Source organism: Athene cunicularia, assembly GCF_003259725.1.
Source record: "Athene cunicularia isolate RWA chromosome 1 unlocalized genomic scaffold, athCun1 chr1_part2, whole genome shotgun sequence".
NCBI classification, from domain to species: domain Eukaryota; kingdom Metazoa; phylum Chordata; class Aves; order Strigiformes; family Strigidae; genus Athene; species Athene cunicularia.
Genome location: NW_020799092.1, coordinates 17961556 through 17974656, shown reverse-complemented (window position 1 = coordinate 17974656; position 13101 = coordinate 17961556). Strand labels below are relative to the sequence as shown.

Here is a 13101-nt window from a genome sequence, read left to right as displayed (position 1 = left end):
TAACAGCAAAGCTACCGATGAGAAAACAGTAATGTTTTCTTACAGCTGTTGGAATTGGTGTAGATTTTAATGTTTAAAAATGGCACCTTCTTCCAGCTGGTTGGCATGCAGATTTAAGGATTTGGTCTGGATCAACCTGAGTTTCCATTTGTGATAGCCACATGAATCCTGGCAGAGCATGGACTCCAACAGCCTGGCAAACTTTGACTAGCCAGTACTTAAATTTGCCTTCAGGCTCACTGATCCACATTTTTAGAAAACAGTTTGGCCTATAACTTCTGAGTCATTTACATTACATACCAGGTAATATCTCTCTTCACATTGCTCCATCTTAACATTCTGTTCCTACATTTTTAAAAGTACACTTTAATGATTCTCAAGTACTAATTCAAAAACAAATTTTCAATTCAGAAATTAAAAACAATCTGAAAACAGATTATGTATCATTATCCTGCCCAGCAGAATGCAGCAAACATCATAAACTTATCTCACTCACAACACAGTAATGCAGCTAAAAACATTTTTAGTGCTCTTAAAAGAAAACTTTTAATCAAGAGACAACTTACCATAGCTGTGAGAAAAAGGTATCATTTACTGTAGCACAGCCTTGCCTAGAATGCTGGCTCAGGTTTCCATGGTTAACCTAAATTAAAATCAACTCCATATTTTTTGGCAGAAGGTCTATAAGCTAATTTTCATCTTTTCTTCTCCAACTATAATTAAAAACATAGGGAAAAGGCTTCATATGGCTCAAGTATGAAGGTACGGTACAGTAGATATTTTTGTTTTTAAATGGCTACAATGCTCACCTTAATTAAATCAAAATTAAGTGGGAAAGTACAGTGTCATTATTGCCTGTGATTATACAGTTAACAATAAATATATGCCATGCCTACAGGGGAATAACACCCTGCATGCTAGACTTGGTTGCTTGTTCTAAAAGGAAGTGAACCTTAATGAAGATTTGATCTGCAGTCTCCATACACTTCTGTTGCAATAATTACTGATTAGTAACTCGGAAACAACAGAAGATGGCAAGGGAACCTAAAAGGCTTTTTGCAGCAATATTCGAAAGGTATTCATCGTAAAGATGTGAAATGTATAATATCAAAGGGAAACATAATTGCATAAATTGAACAGGAGTTTGGCTTCTGATCCCATGCAAAATCTACTTTGTCCATATAATGAGTGAGCAGATAGGTTCAACGTGTGAGAAGTGTACGAAGTGGCCAAGGTGTCTTTGGATGTGGAGACAGGACACAAGATGCTTCTGAATGAGTCCTCTCAGTAAATTAAAACCACCCCAATTCCATAAAGGTCTTCTGATGACTTCCCAGCAAGCAACCAGCAAGTGCACAATCCCAGATTAAGGTCATTCTTTTTATGAGCACTCAAAGACATGACATCACATTATAGACAGCTTTAATAAAAGCTCGGAGTTCACTGAATCATTATTTTACCCTCTTCTGTCTATCAAGTACATCCACTGTTTGCAACCCTTCACAAGTTCAATTTCCCATTGTGTCTTACTCTAACGTATACATATTTTAAGATTAATTGAAAGAGCAGCAAAATAAACATGAAATATAAACTTTTCCTACACTTTGCTTTTAGAATTAGTCCTGTACATCCTGCAATTTAGCGACGCTTTGTTAACATATGATTGCTACAATTGGTACAGAGTGCAGTGAATAATCTCTCTGTGGAATTCTGGGTTAGATAACTCACATTTCACCTCTGATGGATGAAGTACAAACCTCGATTTTGGAAATGGACTGGCAGGGGTTGGAGGGGAAACACAGTGGATTTTCCCAAGGCTTGTTCAAACTCATCAGTCTCACTCCCCTTCCCATCCTTCTCACCCTTAAAGACTGACAACCTGAAAAAAGGCTTTGGGTTGAAATAAGAACTGTATGCCATGTCTGGACTGAATGATATTAGCCTAGCTTTGTGCACAGCACTAACTCCAAAGCCAATTCTGTAAACAATCATCAGTAGATAAGTTTGGGAAGGAATGGGTAACATAAGATAGGGGGATCTATTTTGCATTTTGAATTCTCCACTGGCAAATATAAACCCTCACTTAAAGTAGAAGAGATTGCTTTGAGTAATTTTTAAAGACATAAACAGAAGCAACTCTATTGGAAGTCTTAAAATGACATTTATTCAGTCAATATCAGAAGAAAGTATTCTGTTACTTGGAAAGTGCTTTTTCACTCTCACCTTTCAACTATTATTCACATACAACCAAAATCACAGCTGAATAAATTCCACTGGCCTTCGTTGCCTACCATCCAGCATTATTTATTTTCATACAGAATCCTTAGTGTACAGGATAGTGAAAAACTTCATCGAGAGAGCTGACTGTGAATTAAAGAGGAGAGGCAGCTTCCAGTATGAAAATTCAAGAGGGGAAAAATATTTCCAAGTTAGATGTGGAAGTATCCAGAAACAGAAGGCTGATTATCTTCAGTAAGTGAAAAGCAATGGGTGGAAGAGGGGGAACAAAGTGGAAAGTGAGAAATAACAACGCTCAAAGATTGCAGCTGTGTGAGAAGATCATGGAACAAGCAGATAAAAGCATGTAAGATGAAGCAAGTTCATTTGAATTAGACTCGTGGGCATTAAGCAAGCCAGAAATAGCAACAGTGCACAGGGGGGAAGCTGTTCATTTTGTTAGAGAGGGGTAGGAGTTAAATTTTCTCATCTGCCACAGGCTTTCTGGTTAGCGGCAGGGATGTCACTCAGTCTGTGCCTCAGTTCTTCATTCATAAAGCAGGATGTAGTGCAGAAAAGCCACAAATGGTTCAGGGGACAGTCAAGTGATAAGGGCAAGATATGAACCTGCACATACAGCTATACCTAACAGATCCCTGATGAAGAAAAAGAGGGAGTGAGAGAGACTGGCTATAGTGACCTGACCTACCTCCTTTTAGAAAGGCACACAAATGTTACAGAGCATGACAGATGGATGTACAACCACAAGAGAGATAAACCTCTGACCATAAATGCCTGGAGAGAAAGAAAAGTTTTGCCAAATAAGAAGGGTGACAATGCACAGACAGATATAGTCAAATGATGAGGCTGACAAAAAATAAGAGCAGAATGAGTATCTGAATCTACCCTTAAAGGAATGCTCTCTAATTTCATAGAGGTGTTATTTGGGCACCAGCTACTGCTATGAATAGTGGTTACAGTCTAGTCCTATTAAATATACAGGAGAAAATAATGGGAAAGTTAAAAACAGGAAGAAACTGGGTTCCTGCATGGGGGTGGAAGATGGGAAGGGGTGGGAAATTCTTTCAAATACAGAAAAAATGTGGAAAAGACCCTCGTTATACACAACTTCTAACTAAAGTTTGCACACTGGGATTCTTCCATTCAGAAATGAATTACAGGCAGAATGGAGGACAACTGGTACAAGTGGTTATTTAATAAGACACAGGTAGTCACAAGATGAACCTCATGTAGCAAAAGAAGCGAGCAAAGGAGACAAGCAGTCTGCAAACAGACTATCTGGTTGCAGAGAGGATTGGAGGGGCAGAGGAGACAGACAGCTGATGAGAGATGAACTTTTTCCTGAGGGCACAAACAACCCTTCTGAACACATGTGAGTTTATTTGAGCAGGTTTGAGCATACAAAGAGGCCAGGAGGAAGCAGGGAATGGATGGCACTGAGGCAGCGTGTGGTCACAGTGACAGTATTTCCTTGCAAAATGCTGAGGAACTGCTGGAAATCCTTACTATCCCTCTAGCCATTCCTCCTTCATTATTTGTTCTAACCAGTACTTGAAAAAGAGCTTTTTAACATATAAGCATGTAACCAACAGCATATGTGTAAGTCCTTGCTAACTCCAACTTCATTCTTTGCTATTTATTATTTTCAGAGTCATTGTATGACAAAGCAACATACGTTAGCTGTGGGAGGCATGTCCCTGTCCCAAGCAGCCTGCTCCTGCCCTAGAAAGCCTAAAACCACAAAACAGATGGTGGGCCAGAGAAAGCAAATAGTACTGTTACAGTTTGAGAACCAAGGAAGAGAGCTAGTGAGTGACTTCCCCAGGATTTCACAGGAGGTCTGTGGCAAAACTGGAAACTGAAACCCCCTCTCCTCAGCATCCACCTGGTGCCTCAATTCAAAAGTGCAGTGCAGCTCTTTTAAGAACATTCTCTTTCATCCTCACAGTGTCCTGGTAACAAGAGACTTTGACTGAATGTATACACTGAGTTTATATAGCTTTAAGTCTTACTGAACCATGTACTTTTTCCCCTGTCTCCAGCTCCCTTATAGTCGCTTTAGTCTGAGCTCAAATTAGCAGTACTACCAACTCCATCCACAAAGCCAGCCTTTTCATCTACTTACAGTTCTGTTGGTGAAGTTACTGAAGTTTGTCACTAAAATTTGCTTGATCATCTCTGGTGTGGAGACCACCACAAACATCTGGCGACCAATGTAATACCTACAAAGAAATAAAGTAGAGAGTCATTTTAGCGCATAATGACAACCAGAGAAGTGTTTCCTTCCCTAAAATACCTCTTTGGCTTGAAAATACTTGCCATGAACAAATATCACAGAAATTATATTCCCTTGGGTAAAGCAGTATCTTTCCCCATCCCTCTCAACTATTAAATTAAGATGCATAGTCCTGGAATTTAAAGGAAACATCTTAAAACCTTTTACTGATTAATCAATACTCACCCAACATTTCAATGTAGAGGTTTACACACTCTATGCTCACTATGATTTCTGTACAAAGTGATGTAACATCACTAAACTAAACTACAGAGAGGCAAAACATCAGAAACCAACAACCCATACAGTCATGAAAGACTTACAAAATCGATTATCCTGCAGTTAGCCACATAAAATGTCTTTCCATGGCAAATCCCTGTCTACAATGAGCCCTTCCAGAAGTGCCCCCAGGGCAGCTGCTGTAAAGGCACACTCACCACTTCTACTAGCACTGGCACTGAGTGCTTCTCAGACCCCAGGCTCTGCGTTACCATGAACATAACTGCCTAACAGACACCATCTAAATCTTACATAACACCAATAGGAAAAAAAGAAAAAATAAAAAAAAAAAAAAATAAAAAAAAAAAAAAAAAAAAAAAAAAAAAAAAAAAAAAAAAAAAAAGGAAAAGAAAAAGGATCACCAAGTATAAAGGAATTAATAGAACTTTAGAAGAAGACTGGGTGACAGGGGTTTCTCTCTGCTTATACACCCTCTGTCTCCCTCTTCCCAGTTTAATCTGATGTTGTGGAGCCTGGGTTTGTCCTTGGGGGATGTCACACCATTGTAGATGGTGCAGAGGTACTGGGACCCACCCCAACCCCACGACTCCTAGGGGTGCAGAGCTCCCTTCTCCAGCAGCGTTCCCCCCAAGGCTCACAGGCACTCCATGCTCAGCTGCTCTGCAGGGGAAGGAAGAAGTACCACCAGCAAGCAAAGGTTGCCTGCAGTCCCTACCTTTGCTGACTGCTGGACCAGAAAGACTTATGCAGGCAGCACTCCCTTTGCTCTGCCAGGAGAGAGGAAGAGGAGGCTGGCAGCAGGCACAGGAGGGCCAGTCAGCTCAGCAGAACGGAAGAGCAACACCACAGATGCTGCAATACTGTGGTAACATCGATGCCTAATCATTTTGGTATGATATAGCTTAGTATCAATACATTGCTTATCACCTATCTACACTGCAGCAACAGAACAGACAAGCAAACCCTGGGCTGAATTAAATTTAGTAACTGGAGGTTCCCATGGCAATGAAGCTGCAGCAGCACTGATTTCACCAAGGGCAAACAAGTCAGACAAATACCTTGATTCCAAAGCAGGGTTTCAGAGTCCACCTTGACCCCCATATCACCAAAACTCATAACAAACAAATGGCAGAGAAGAACAAGAAAATAATTTTCTTCCTGGTGGGTTTCCAGAGGGAACTGTTGTTTCCCAAATCCAACACACAGGCTCCACTTGAATCTCAGATACAGGTGGTACAGCCTATTAAAAGAAATCTTTTTCGCCTCTCCCAGTTTGCTAAACCACAGCAAGGGAGTTGCCTGTTAATGGTCAAACTTTTGTTCAGAATCCTAACAGGTCCATAAGAAAGAGCTGAGGCCTCATTTTAAAGAGTGCTTTGATCAGAGTCTTTGGCAAAAGGCGATGATGCCCTACATGCCCCTTCTGCATGTACTTTATGCAATTTCTCTGGCATCAGAGAGGGAAAGCAAGCTCCCAAGGTGAAGACCTGTGCTGCTCCCAACCTTTCTGGGACGATCAACCATGAATACTGACCACTCACACCTTGCTCTTCTCTTCCCCTCTCCCAAGTTTATTGAGTTCCTTGTCTCCTTTAATGGTTGGCAGCTGATGATCCTCCAACACACAGTTTTTCACAGGGACTAAATCCCTAACATCAGATTCCAAATCTGAATCAGAAGCTGATTATGTCTACCCAGATAGCTTAACTCTGGCCACCACGAGGCATCACATGATACATCATGCAAAGCACATATGTGTGTGTGTGAGAGAGACACACTTCTAGTTTACTTAAAATTTGGGAAGTTGCAGAGCTCCAGCTTCAGTCCACTGGAATAACAGGACAGGACTCACAGTTGGAGTTCTTATGTCACAGCGCACTTTGTGCTGGAAAGCATTCAGGACTAAAATTTGGGACAGGAGCATCTCCTACTCAAGCTGCTTTTATGAGAAAGGGACTCACAGGCCAAGCTTATGCAAACAAATCTATTCATCATCCTCCAACTCAGACCAGTCACATCAACTTCCAGCTCTGCTTCCACAGCTAAGCTTTCTTTTTTATTTACCCTACTCTAACTTTCTATCTATAGACACCTATTTTTCCTTTATCCATTTAGAAATAAGGGCAGAGAAGGAAGGGAAAAGTCCCCTAAATTTAATAAATTGAAAATACTGAAAAAAAATCTTAAATTGATTTTTAAGCAAAGTTCTGCCAGTTTTTAAGGAATGACTGCTGTAAAGCACACACAAACTATCATCTTTTATTGTATCCCAAACAGTAAAAGCTCTCTTCCTGTGGTGGTTTGTTTGGGTTTTTTTTGTGGTTTTTTTTTTTTTTTTCCATTCTCCTCCCTTCTGTATATAATCTTTCTAACCTTTTCTAGGACACAAAAAGAAGAGAATGTGTATGGACATGCTTTGGAAGCCAAAATCCACAGGCTAGGAGCATGACTTCCATGATTTTCCCCTGAAGTTAAGGAAAAGGGACAAGAAGAACTAAGCATGAAAGAAGATCATCTGAGCTACTTCATTTAGCAAACATAGGTCCAGAACCTGCAAAGCCATGATGCTTAACTGAGTTTTAACGTATCTTAAATCCTTTGCAGGATCAAGGCCTCCATCACAAATGAAGAGGATATCTCCCAGCTAGGTTTGGGCTTTTTTTACATGTTCTAAAATAGGAAGTAAAAGATAAAATCCTCCTGAACAATAATCTATTCATCCCAAGTAAATAACATATTCAGCCCTGCCTTGTAACTTCATTTTGATTCTGTATTACTACATGTGGATATCACCAGTCTCACATAGATTTATTATTGAATGAAACCCGATATTCTTGTCAGATTTTAATAAATAAGAGTTTGAGAAAAACAAAAGCCTCCTGGCAAGTGCATTATAAATAGATTCATGAATAATTTAGGACAGCACTTTTTATTAACTTTCTCTAGGTTAATCTTTTCACAGGTCTTGTCCACACACAAAACTCCTACCTTTAACTACAGTGATACAGTACCATTACACTGCTTGACCCAACCCTTCGTAATATTTTCATGTAGGGCATTCAGGGTATAATGCAAATGCTCGGGACTATCTAGATCAGTCCTGCAGAGAAACAAGAATGTGAATGTAGTATGGTGTCCTCGGAGCAATTCAATTCTGTCCACATGACAATCTGTTGTAACACTGCATACCAGTAAAAATAAATTTCATGACCCACATATGAATGTAATTTTCCTGTGTAGATGAGGCCTCAGTTATTTAAGTTATGTTGTTGGAGTAATGTCTATTAAATTTCAGTTTAAGCTGCGGTGCTCTGAAACAGAGTAAAAAATGCACATTTTTAGACCAGCAGCATTAGCTCCACCGAGAAGGTGAGGCAGGAAAGGCCTGGCACCCGTACACCAACAGTGTGAGGTCAGCGTTAGCTCCCTCCAGCAGACCAAAGGGTGGATGATGAGCCAGCGCCCCAGCAGGCTGCCAGTGCAGAAGTGGGCAGCCCTGTGCTTGAAGTGTTCAACTGAGGGCATGGATCCACTCCCAGAAATTGTGGCAAAGGCAGTCATGTTTATCAAAGGGCTCACAGGTCAAGAAGGGTGTTACGTATTGAGTATATGCGTATATTTAGTATATTGAACAAAGGAAGTTAATCTGCATCCAGAGTGTTTTAATAACTGAAGAGGCTACAAATGCCCAACACACTCAACTGCAGCAGTTTGGTTTGTAAGAGCAGATAAGCACCACTCATGTCAATTATGAAAAGGACAGAGACTTCTGCCTTGTGTTCAGGTTTCACCCAAGATGTTGCAGTTCTCTTTGCAATGATTTAGTCATTAAATAAATGCACCTTTTATCCACAAGAATAAGCAGCAACCCAGCAATGATTTCTGCTATTTTGCACATGCACCACCATTGTTTTCTACAGAGATGTGTCCTGAGCATCTCAGCCTGGACCTAGTGCCTGCCATGGCCATGGCTGCAAAATTTATCCCATGGAGGTAAGAGATGCCTGCCAAGTCCAACTACAGGCTGAGGTAGGAGCATGAGACAAGAGGCACATTGGACTGCCCAGCCCCTCCTGCAACACCCAAGCACATCATCTCCCTTTCCCCCCCGGGAATGCAGATTTCTGTTCTCAGGCAATGTAGCAGATCAGTCAGCTACTTCTAATTTGAAGGATCAATTTAGCATTATCCTTTGTGTGCCCCCAAGCTCGCTCTGGCCACCCTGCACAGTCATCTGCTGCTGACAGCACCCCCCCGGGTCCTGAGCCATGGATGTGCTCTCAGAGCAAAGCTCACAGCAACATTGCCTTACTCTGCAGGAAAAGATGGAGTGTGCGCACAGTACATCATGGCAAAGGGCCATATGTTTTTGTATAACACCCGTGTGGGAAACACCTGCAACCCTTTCACCTTGTTTATAGTGCTGCTGTCAATTCACAGAAGGCTTTGATCTCCCTATCTATTATCAGTCCCATGTATTACAAACACATCGCATTAATCATAAAGCACGTATATGCTGTTAGGCAATAAACAAGGCTTTCTTTTCTATGCTGCAGTCTGGTAAAGTACACAAAGATCATCTGGAAAGCTAAATGAAAATATAAGATTTTATTATCTTCTTCAGGAAAGAGCAAAGAAGAAAGAACAAAAAAAAAAGGGGGGGGCGGGAAGAGAGGTATGCCAAGACACAGAGATACAAGAGAAAAGGTTAATTTTCTTAGGAGACATTTCCTCAAAACAAAAGTTCCTCGATCACTCTGTCTCTTTTGTTTAGAGACAACCATTCACTTCAGGCAAAGAAACGCAAAAATGAAGAGTGCACTGCTTGTTTAAAATAGGACTGAAGCCTGGCATTACTTGCTTAATTATTTCAGAGGTCAGCAAATTGATTTATCATGAGCACTGTCCCCTTCCAGCTCTTGCAGGCAATTCAGACTCTGTAGGACTAAGCGATATGTCACAAACAGCTGCAAAGCCCAAACACAGTCTTCACAGAAAGGGTTACTTTGGGTTGAGAGGAAAGGAAAGGAGGGGACAAAAAACTGTCAGGTACTGTGAGTCCCATTATTATTTGTGATATATTAGCAGCTAGAGGCCTCCAAGGTCCCCAGGACCTAATTTAGCATGAGTTATACATAAGTAGAAGGCTTATTCTAGGCCTGTGGGGTCCACAATTTGAATAAGAAGGAGCGACAAGCAGTGGGGAAAACAACCACCCTCCATTGTCCATCTGAGGGACTAGTGCACAGGTAGGTAGGGGAGAAGCCGGGAATTGCCAGCAATCACCTATGGGTTCTGATTCCCTGTGGGAACAGAGCTCCTCAGCTGCCATGCACACCTGGAAATCCCACACTGGCTTTCTTCAGGCAGGGGGAAGTCTGCTGGAAAGTTGGGAGCTAACTCCTGTGCCACTTCTCCTGCATCCCAGGCTGTGACTCTAGCTGGCAGGGTGCCCTCCCGGACTATTTTTATAAAGCACTGACAAGCTGAGTATCTCCAGATTAGAGAACTGAAAAATGTACATTATCACTTAAGAAAACAAACAAACAAACACAAAAAAACCCACAACATCCTAGAAACAGGTGAATTTATTGCACATGAAAATGAAGCCCTGGTAGCACTGAGCAGTCTCAAGCACAGAGAAAAGTTTCAAAGCACAGCTCTGCCAACACACATGCCTCAGCCGGAGACTAATCCAACCCATTGTGTAAATTCATGAAAACGAAGACATGGCCACAGTGATTTCTATTTAAGAATAAATTGTTCCTCATTTCCTTTTTCGATGAACTACGCTTCTTTTCATGCCATGAAAGATTTAAAATAAGCACATAGAACTATTAATTTAATTCCTGACTGTATTAAAAATATCATGTAACCAGATGCCCAGACACTCGTGCACACTTTCTGCACTGCTCTGTATTGCTATGCATCCACCTCTTTGTCCACATACCCAGGATTAAAAATGCTATCTTCTACATACCAAGAACCTCTGCACTATCTCAAACTTGCACCTTGCCAAAAGACCTCTGTTTTCTGACATGCTTAAGGAAGTATTAAAAAAAGGAAGAAAATTCTGGGATTATTTATATTCTCCCCACCACTAAAAGCACAGCTATTTTTAAAGGAGCTCCTCCCTTGTCAGGTGCAGTAAGAGACTAGCCGTACGGAAGTAATACATTTAGGGTTGACAATAAGGAGGGCGGATTGGGGCCATTGCAAGGTACAGAGCTGGTAGAGTCTTTCAAGGACCTCACACCAGGGTGCAAACAAGATCTATTTCTGGGCATCTCTAACCCCAGCTGGGGTTTAGCAACTTGAGGGTGTCACACATATTTACTAATCCCTTCCCCCTTCCAAGTGAGCAGTGCAGGAGACGCAGACGCTGCATGGCTGTGTTAATTCATTCATGAAATGAAGTAGATGACATTTACCCACATATAAGGAATGACAGGGATTAAATTAAGCTCACAAAGTGCCATGGAGAGAAAAAAAAAAAACACACCACCTCTAAATTATACAATCGTATTTGGTAATCTATGTCCATTTGGTTTTCTGAGGAAAACTGCGTCCAGATACAAGTGGAAGTACAAAATCTCATGCCCACATTCAGGGGTTGGGAAGAAAAGCAGCAAAGGGGACAGACAGGGATAACAAAATCAGGGTTTTTTTTCTTGCTCAGGTGGGCTGCAGGAGAAGCCTGGCGCCAGGACAGCGTGGAGCTGCAGGGTCCTGAGCTGTGCTCCTCCGCAGCTGGGGAGCCGCCTCTTCCCAGGGCTGGTGGGGGTTATTTTTATCCTGGCAACTGGGCTAAGATGATTGCCACCACCGCCACCACCGCTCCACGTGCTTGCATCATACCGCTAGCGCTGATTAGCTACATCAGTATTCCACTTCATTAATGCGAAATGAAAGCTGTAAATAGGGTACTGCTTTTATAGGATGCTCCTGGAAATGAGAAGCACTGTGATATTAATAAGAAACCAGTTGCTCCTCCTGCCTGGGTATGCGGCGCTATTGCTACTGGCTGACACTGAAAGCGCTCATAGCTCTTCACCTCGGCAAGAGTGCCAGAAGAAGGTTTCTTAATCTTTTCCCATGGTGTTTCCCACCAAGCTTGGACTGTATTAATCTGTGTTTTGTTACCCGTGTTTAGACTGTGACATTTTCACCAAAGCTTGTTTTGTCTGTGCTCGTTAAAGCACAGTATGCCTGACTGACCTCATGTGATGGTGCAGCAGACGTTTCCTGTGGGTTTCAGCATATTTCTGTGCCCAGCCTTCCTGTGGGTTTGCGAGACATGGCGTGAGAGCAGTCTCATCTCAGTCTCTTTGCACCCAATTCACTACCAGAGTACTCCTTTGCCATACCCTGAGAGAAAAACCATCAGGTTACTATTTCCAGAACACTGAATTACTATTTCTAGGTAAGGCTACATCTGGGAGATAGCAAGCTTTCTGTGTCTCCTAACTTCACTTGCTACCATCTACACACTGTTCATTTGTATGGATTTGTATGAGTCTATTATTTATATTCAGCAGTGCTACTTATTTTTATCAGTGCATTGAAAAAAAAACAAGGATACAAGATGGCTGAGGAGGATAAGCAAACAATGTTACTTGGGCTAAACAAGGGCAGGCTTTTCTCCATCTTATTTTTTCCACATAAGGGAGGGAGAGGGATCTGCTCAGTGCTTATCCTGCTTTCTAGTCAGAAGCTCTAAGCAGCTTCTCTTGACAGACAGGTAAGCAATTTCTGGGAAACAACAGGCCGTATTACCTTAGCAGGGCTACAGCCATTTTGTACAAGATAAATGGAGACAGCACTGCACTTAAAGAATATGAGGGATACGACTGGGATGCTACATCAAATAATAAAGCTGAGAGAAAACGTAGAAGAGGGTCATACAGTGCAGGGCTGCCTTCAGCAAAGCAGGGGGGACCCATCCAAACGGGTGGCCATGAAGCCAAGGAGGATCCTCAGTGTCCCAGAAAGCTGCAGAACGTGCACGTGTCGTGGTGCAGGCTGCAAGAAAAATCTGGGGACAAAGGACAAAAAGAAGAGAGCATATGTGCAACCATATGGAGAAAATGAAACAAGAAAGAGGTCAAAGGATTTAAATATAATTTGCGACACTACGACACTGCAAGATACAGCAAGCTATAAAACAGGTCGACTATAATAAAACCACAAGTGTAATAAAGTTGCTAGTTACACATACGTCCATCACTAAACATATAAGCAAACACATTTCAAGATGACTGAAACAAAACCTGCGTGATCTGACTTCTGCTTCTCATAAAGCATTTCTGACCGTGATAAAATTGAGGTTTGTATTATTTTACCTCCCT

The 13101-nt window shown here is 41.7% G+C and overlaps 1 protein-coding gene across 1 annotated transcript in view; it reads right to left on the bottom strand.

The window, feature by feature from the left end:
• The window catches only part of TBXAS1 (thromboxane A synthase 1), a 231656-nt gene that overhangs the window by 124433 nt on the left and 94122 nt on the right, over window positions 1–13101 (bottom strand). The window contains exon 4 of the mRNA XM_026840998.1: window positions 4364–4460. Coding sequence (XP_026696799.1) covers window positions 4364–4460 — 97 coding nt within the window. The remainder of the gene's footprint in view (window positions 1–4363; window positions 4461–13101) is intronic.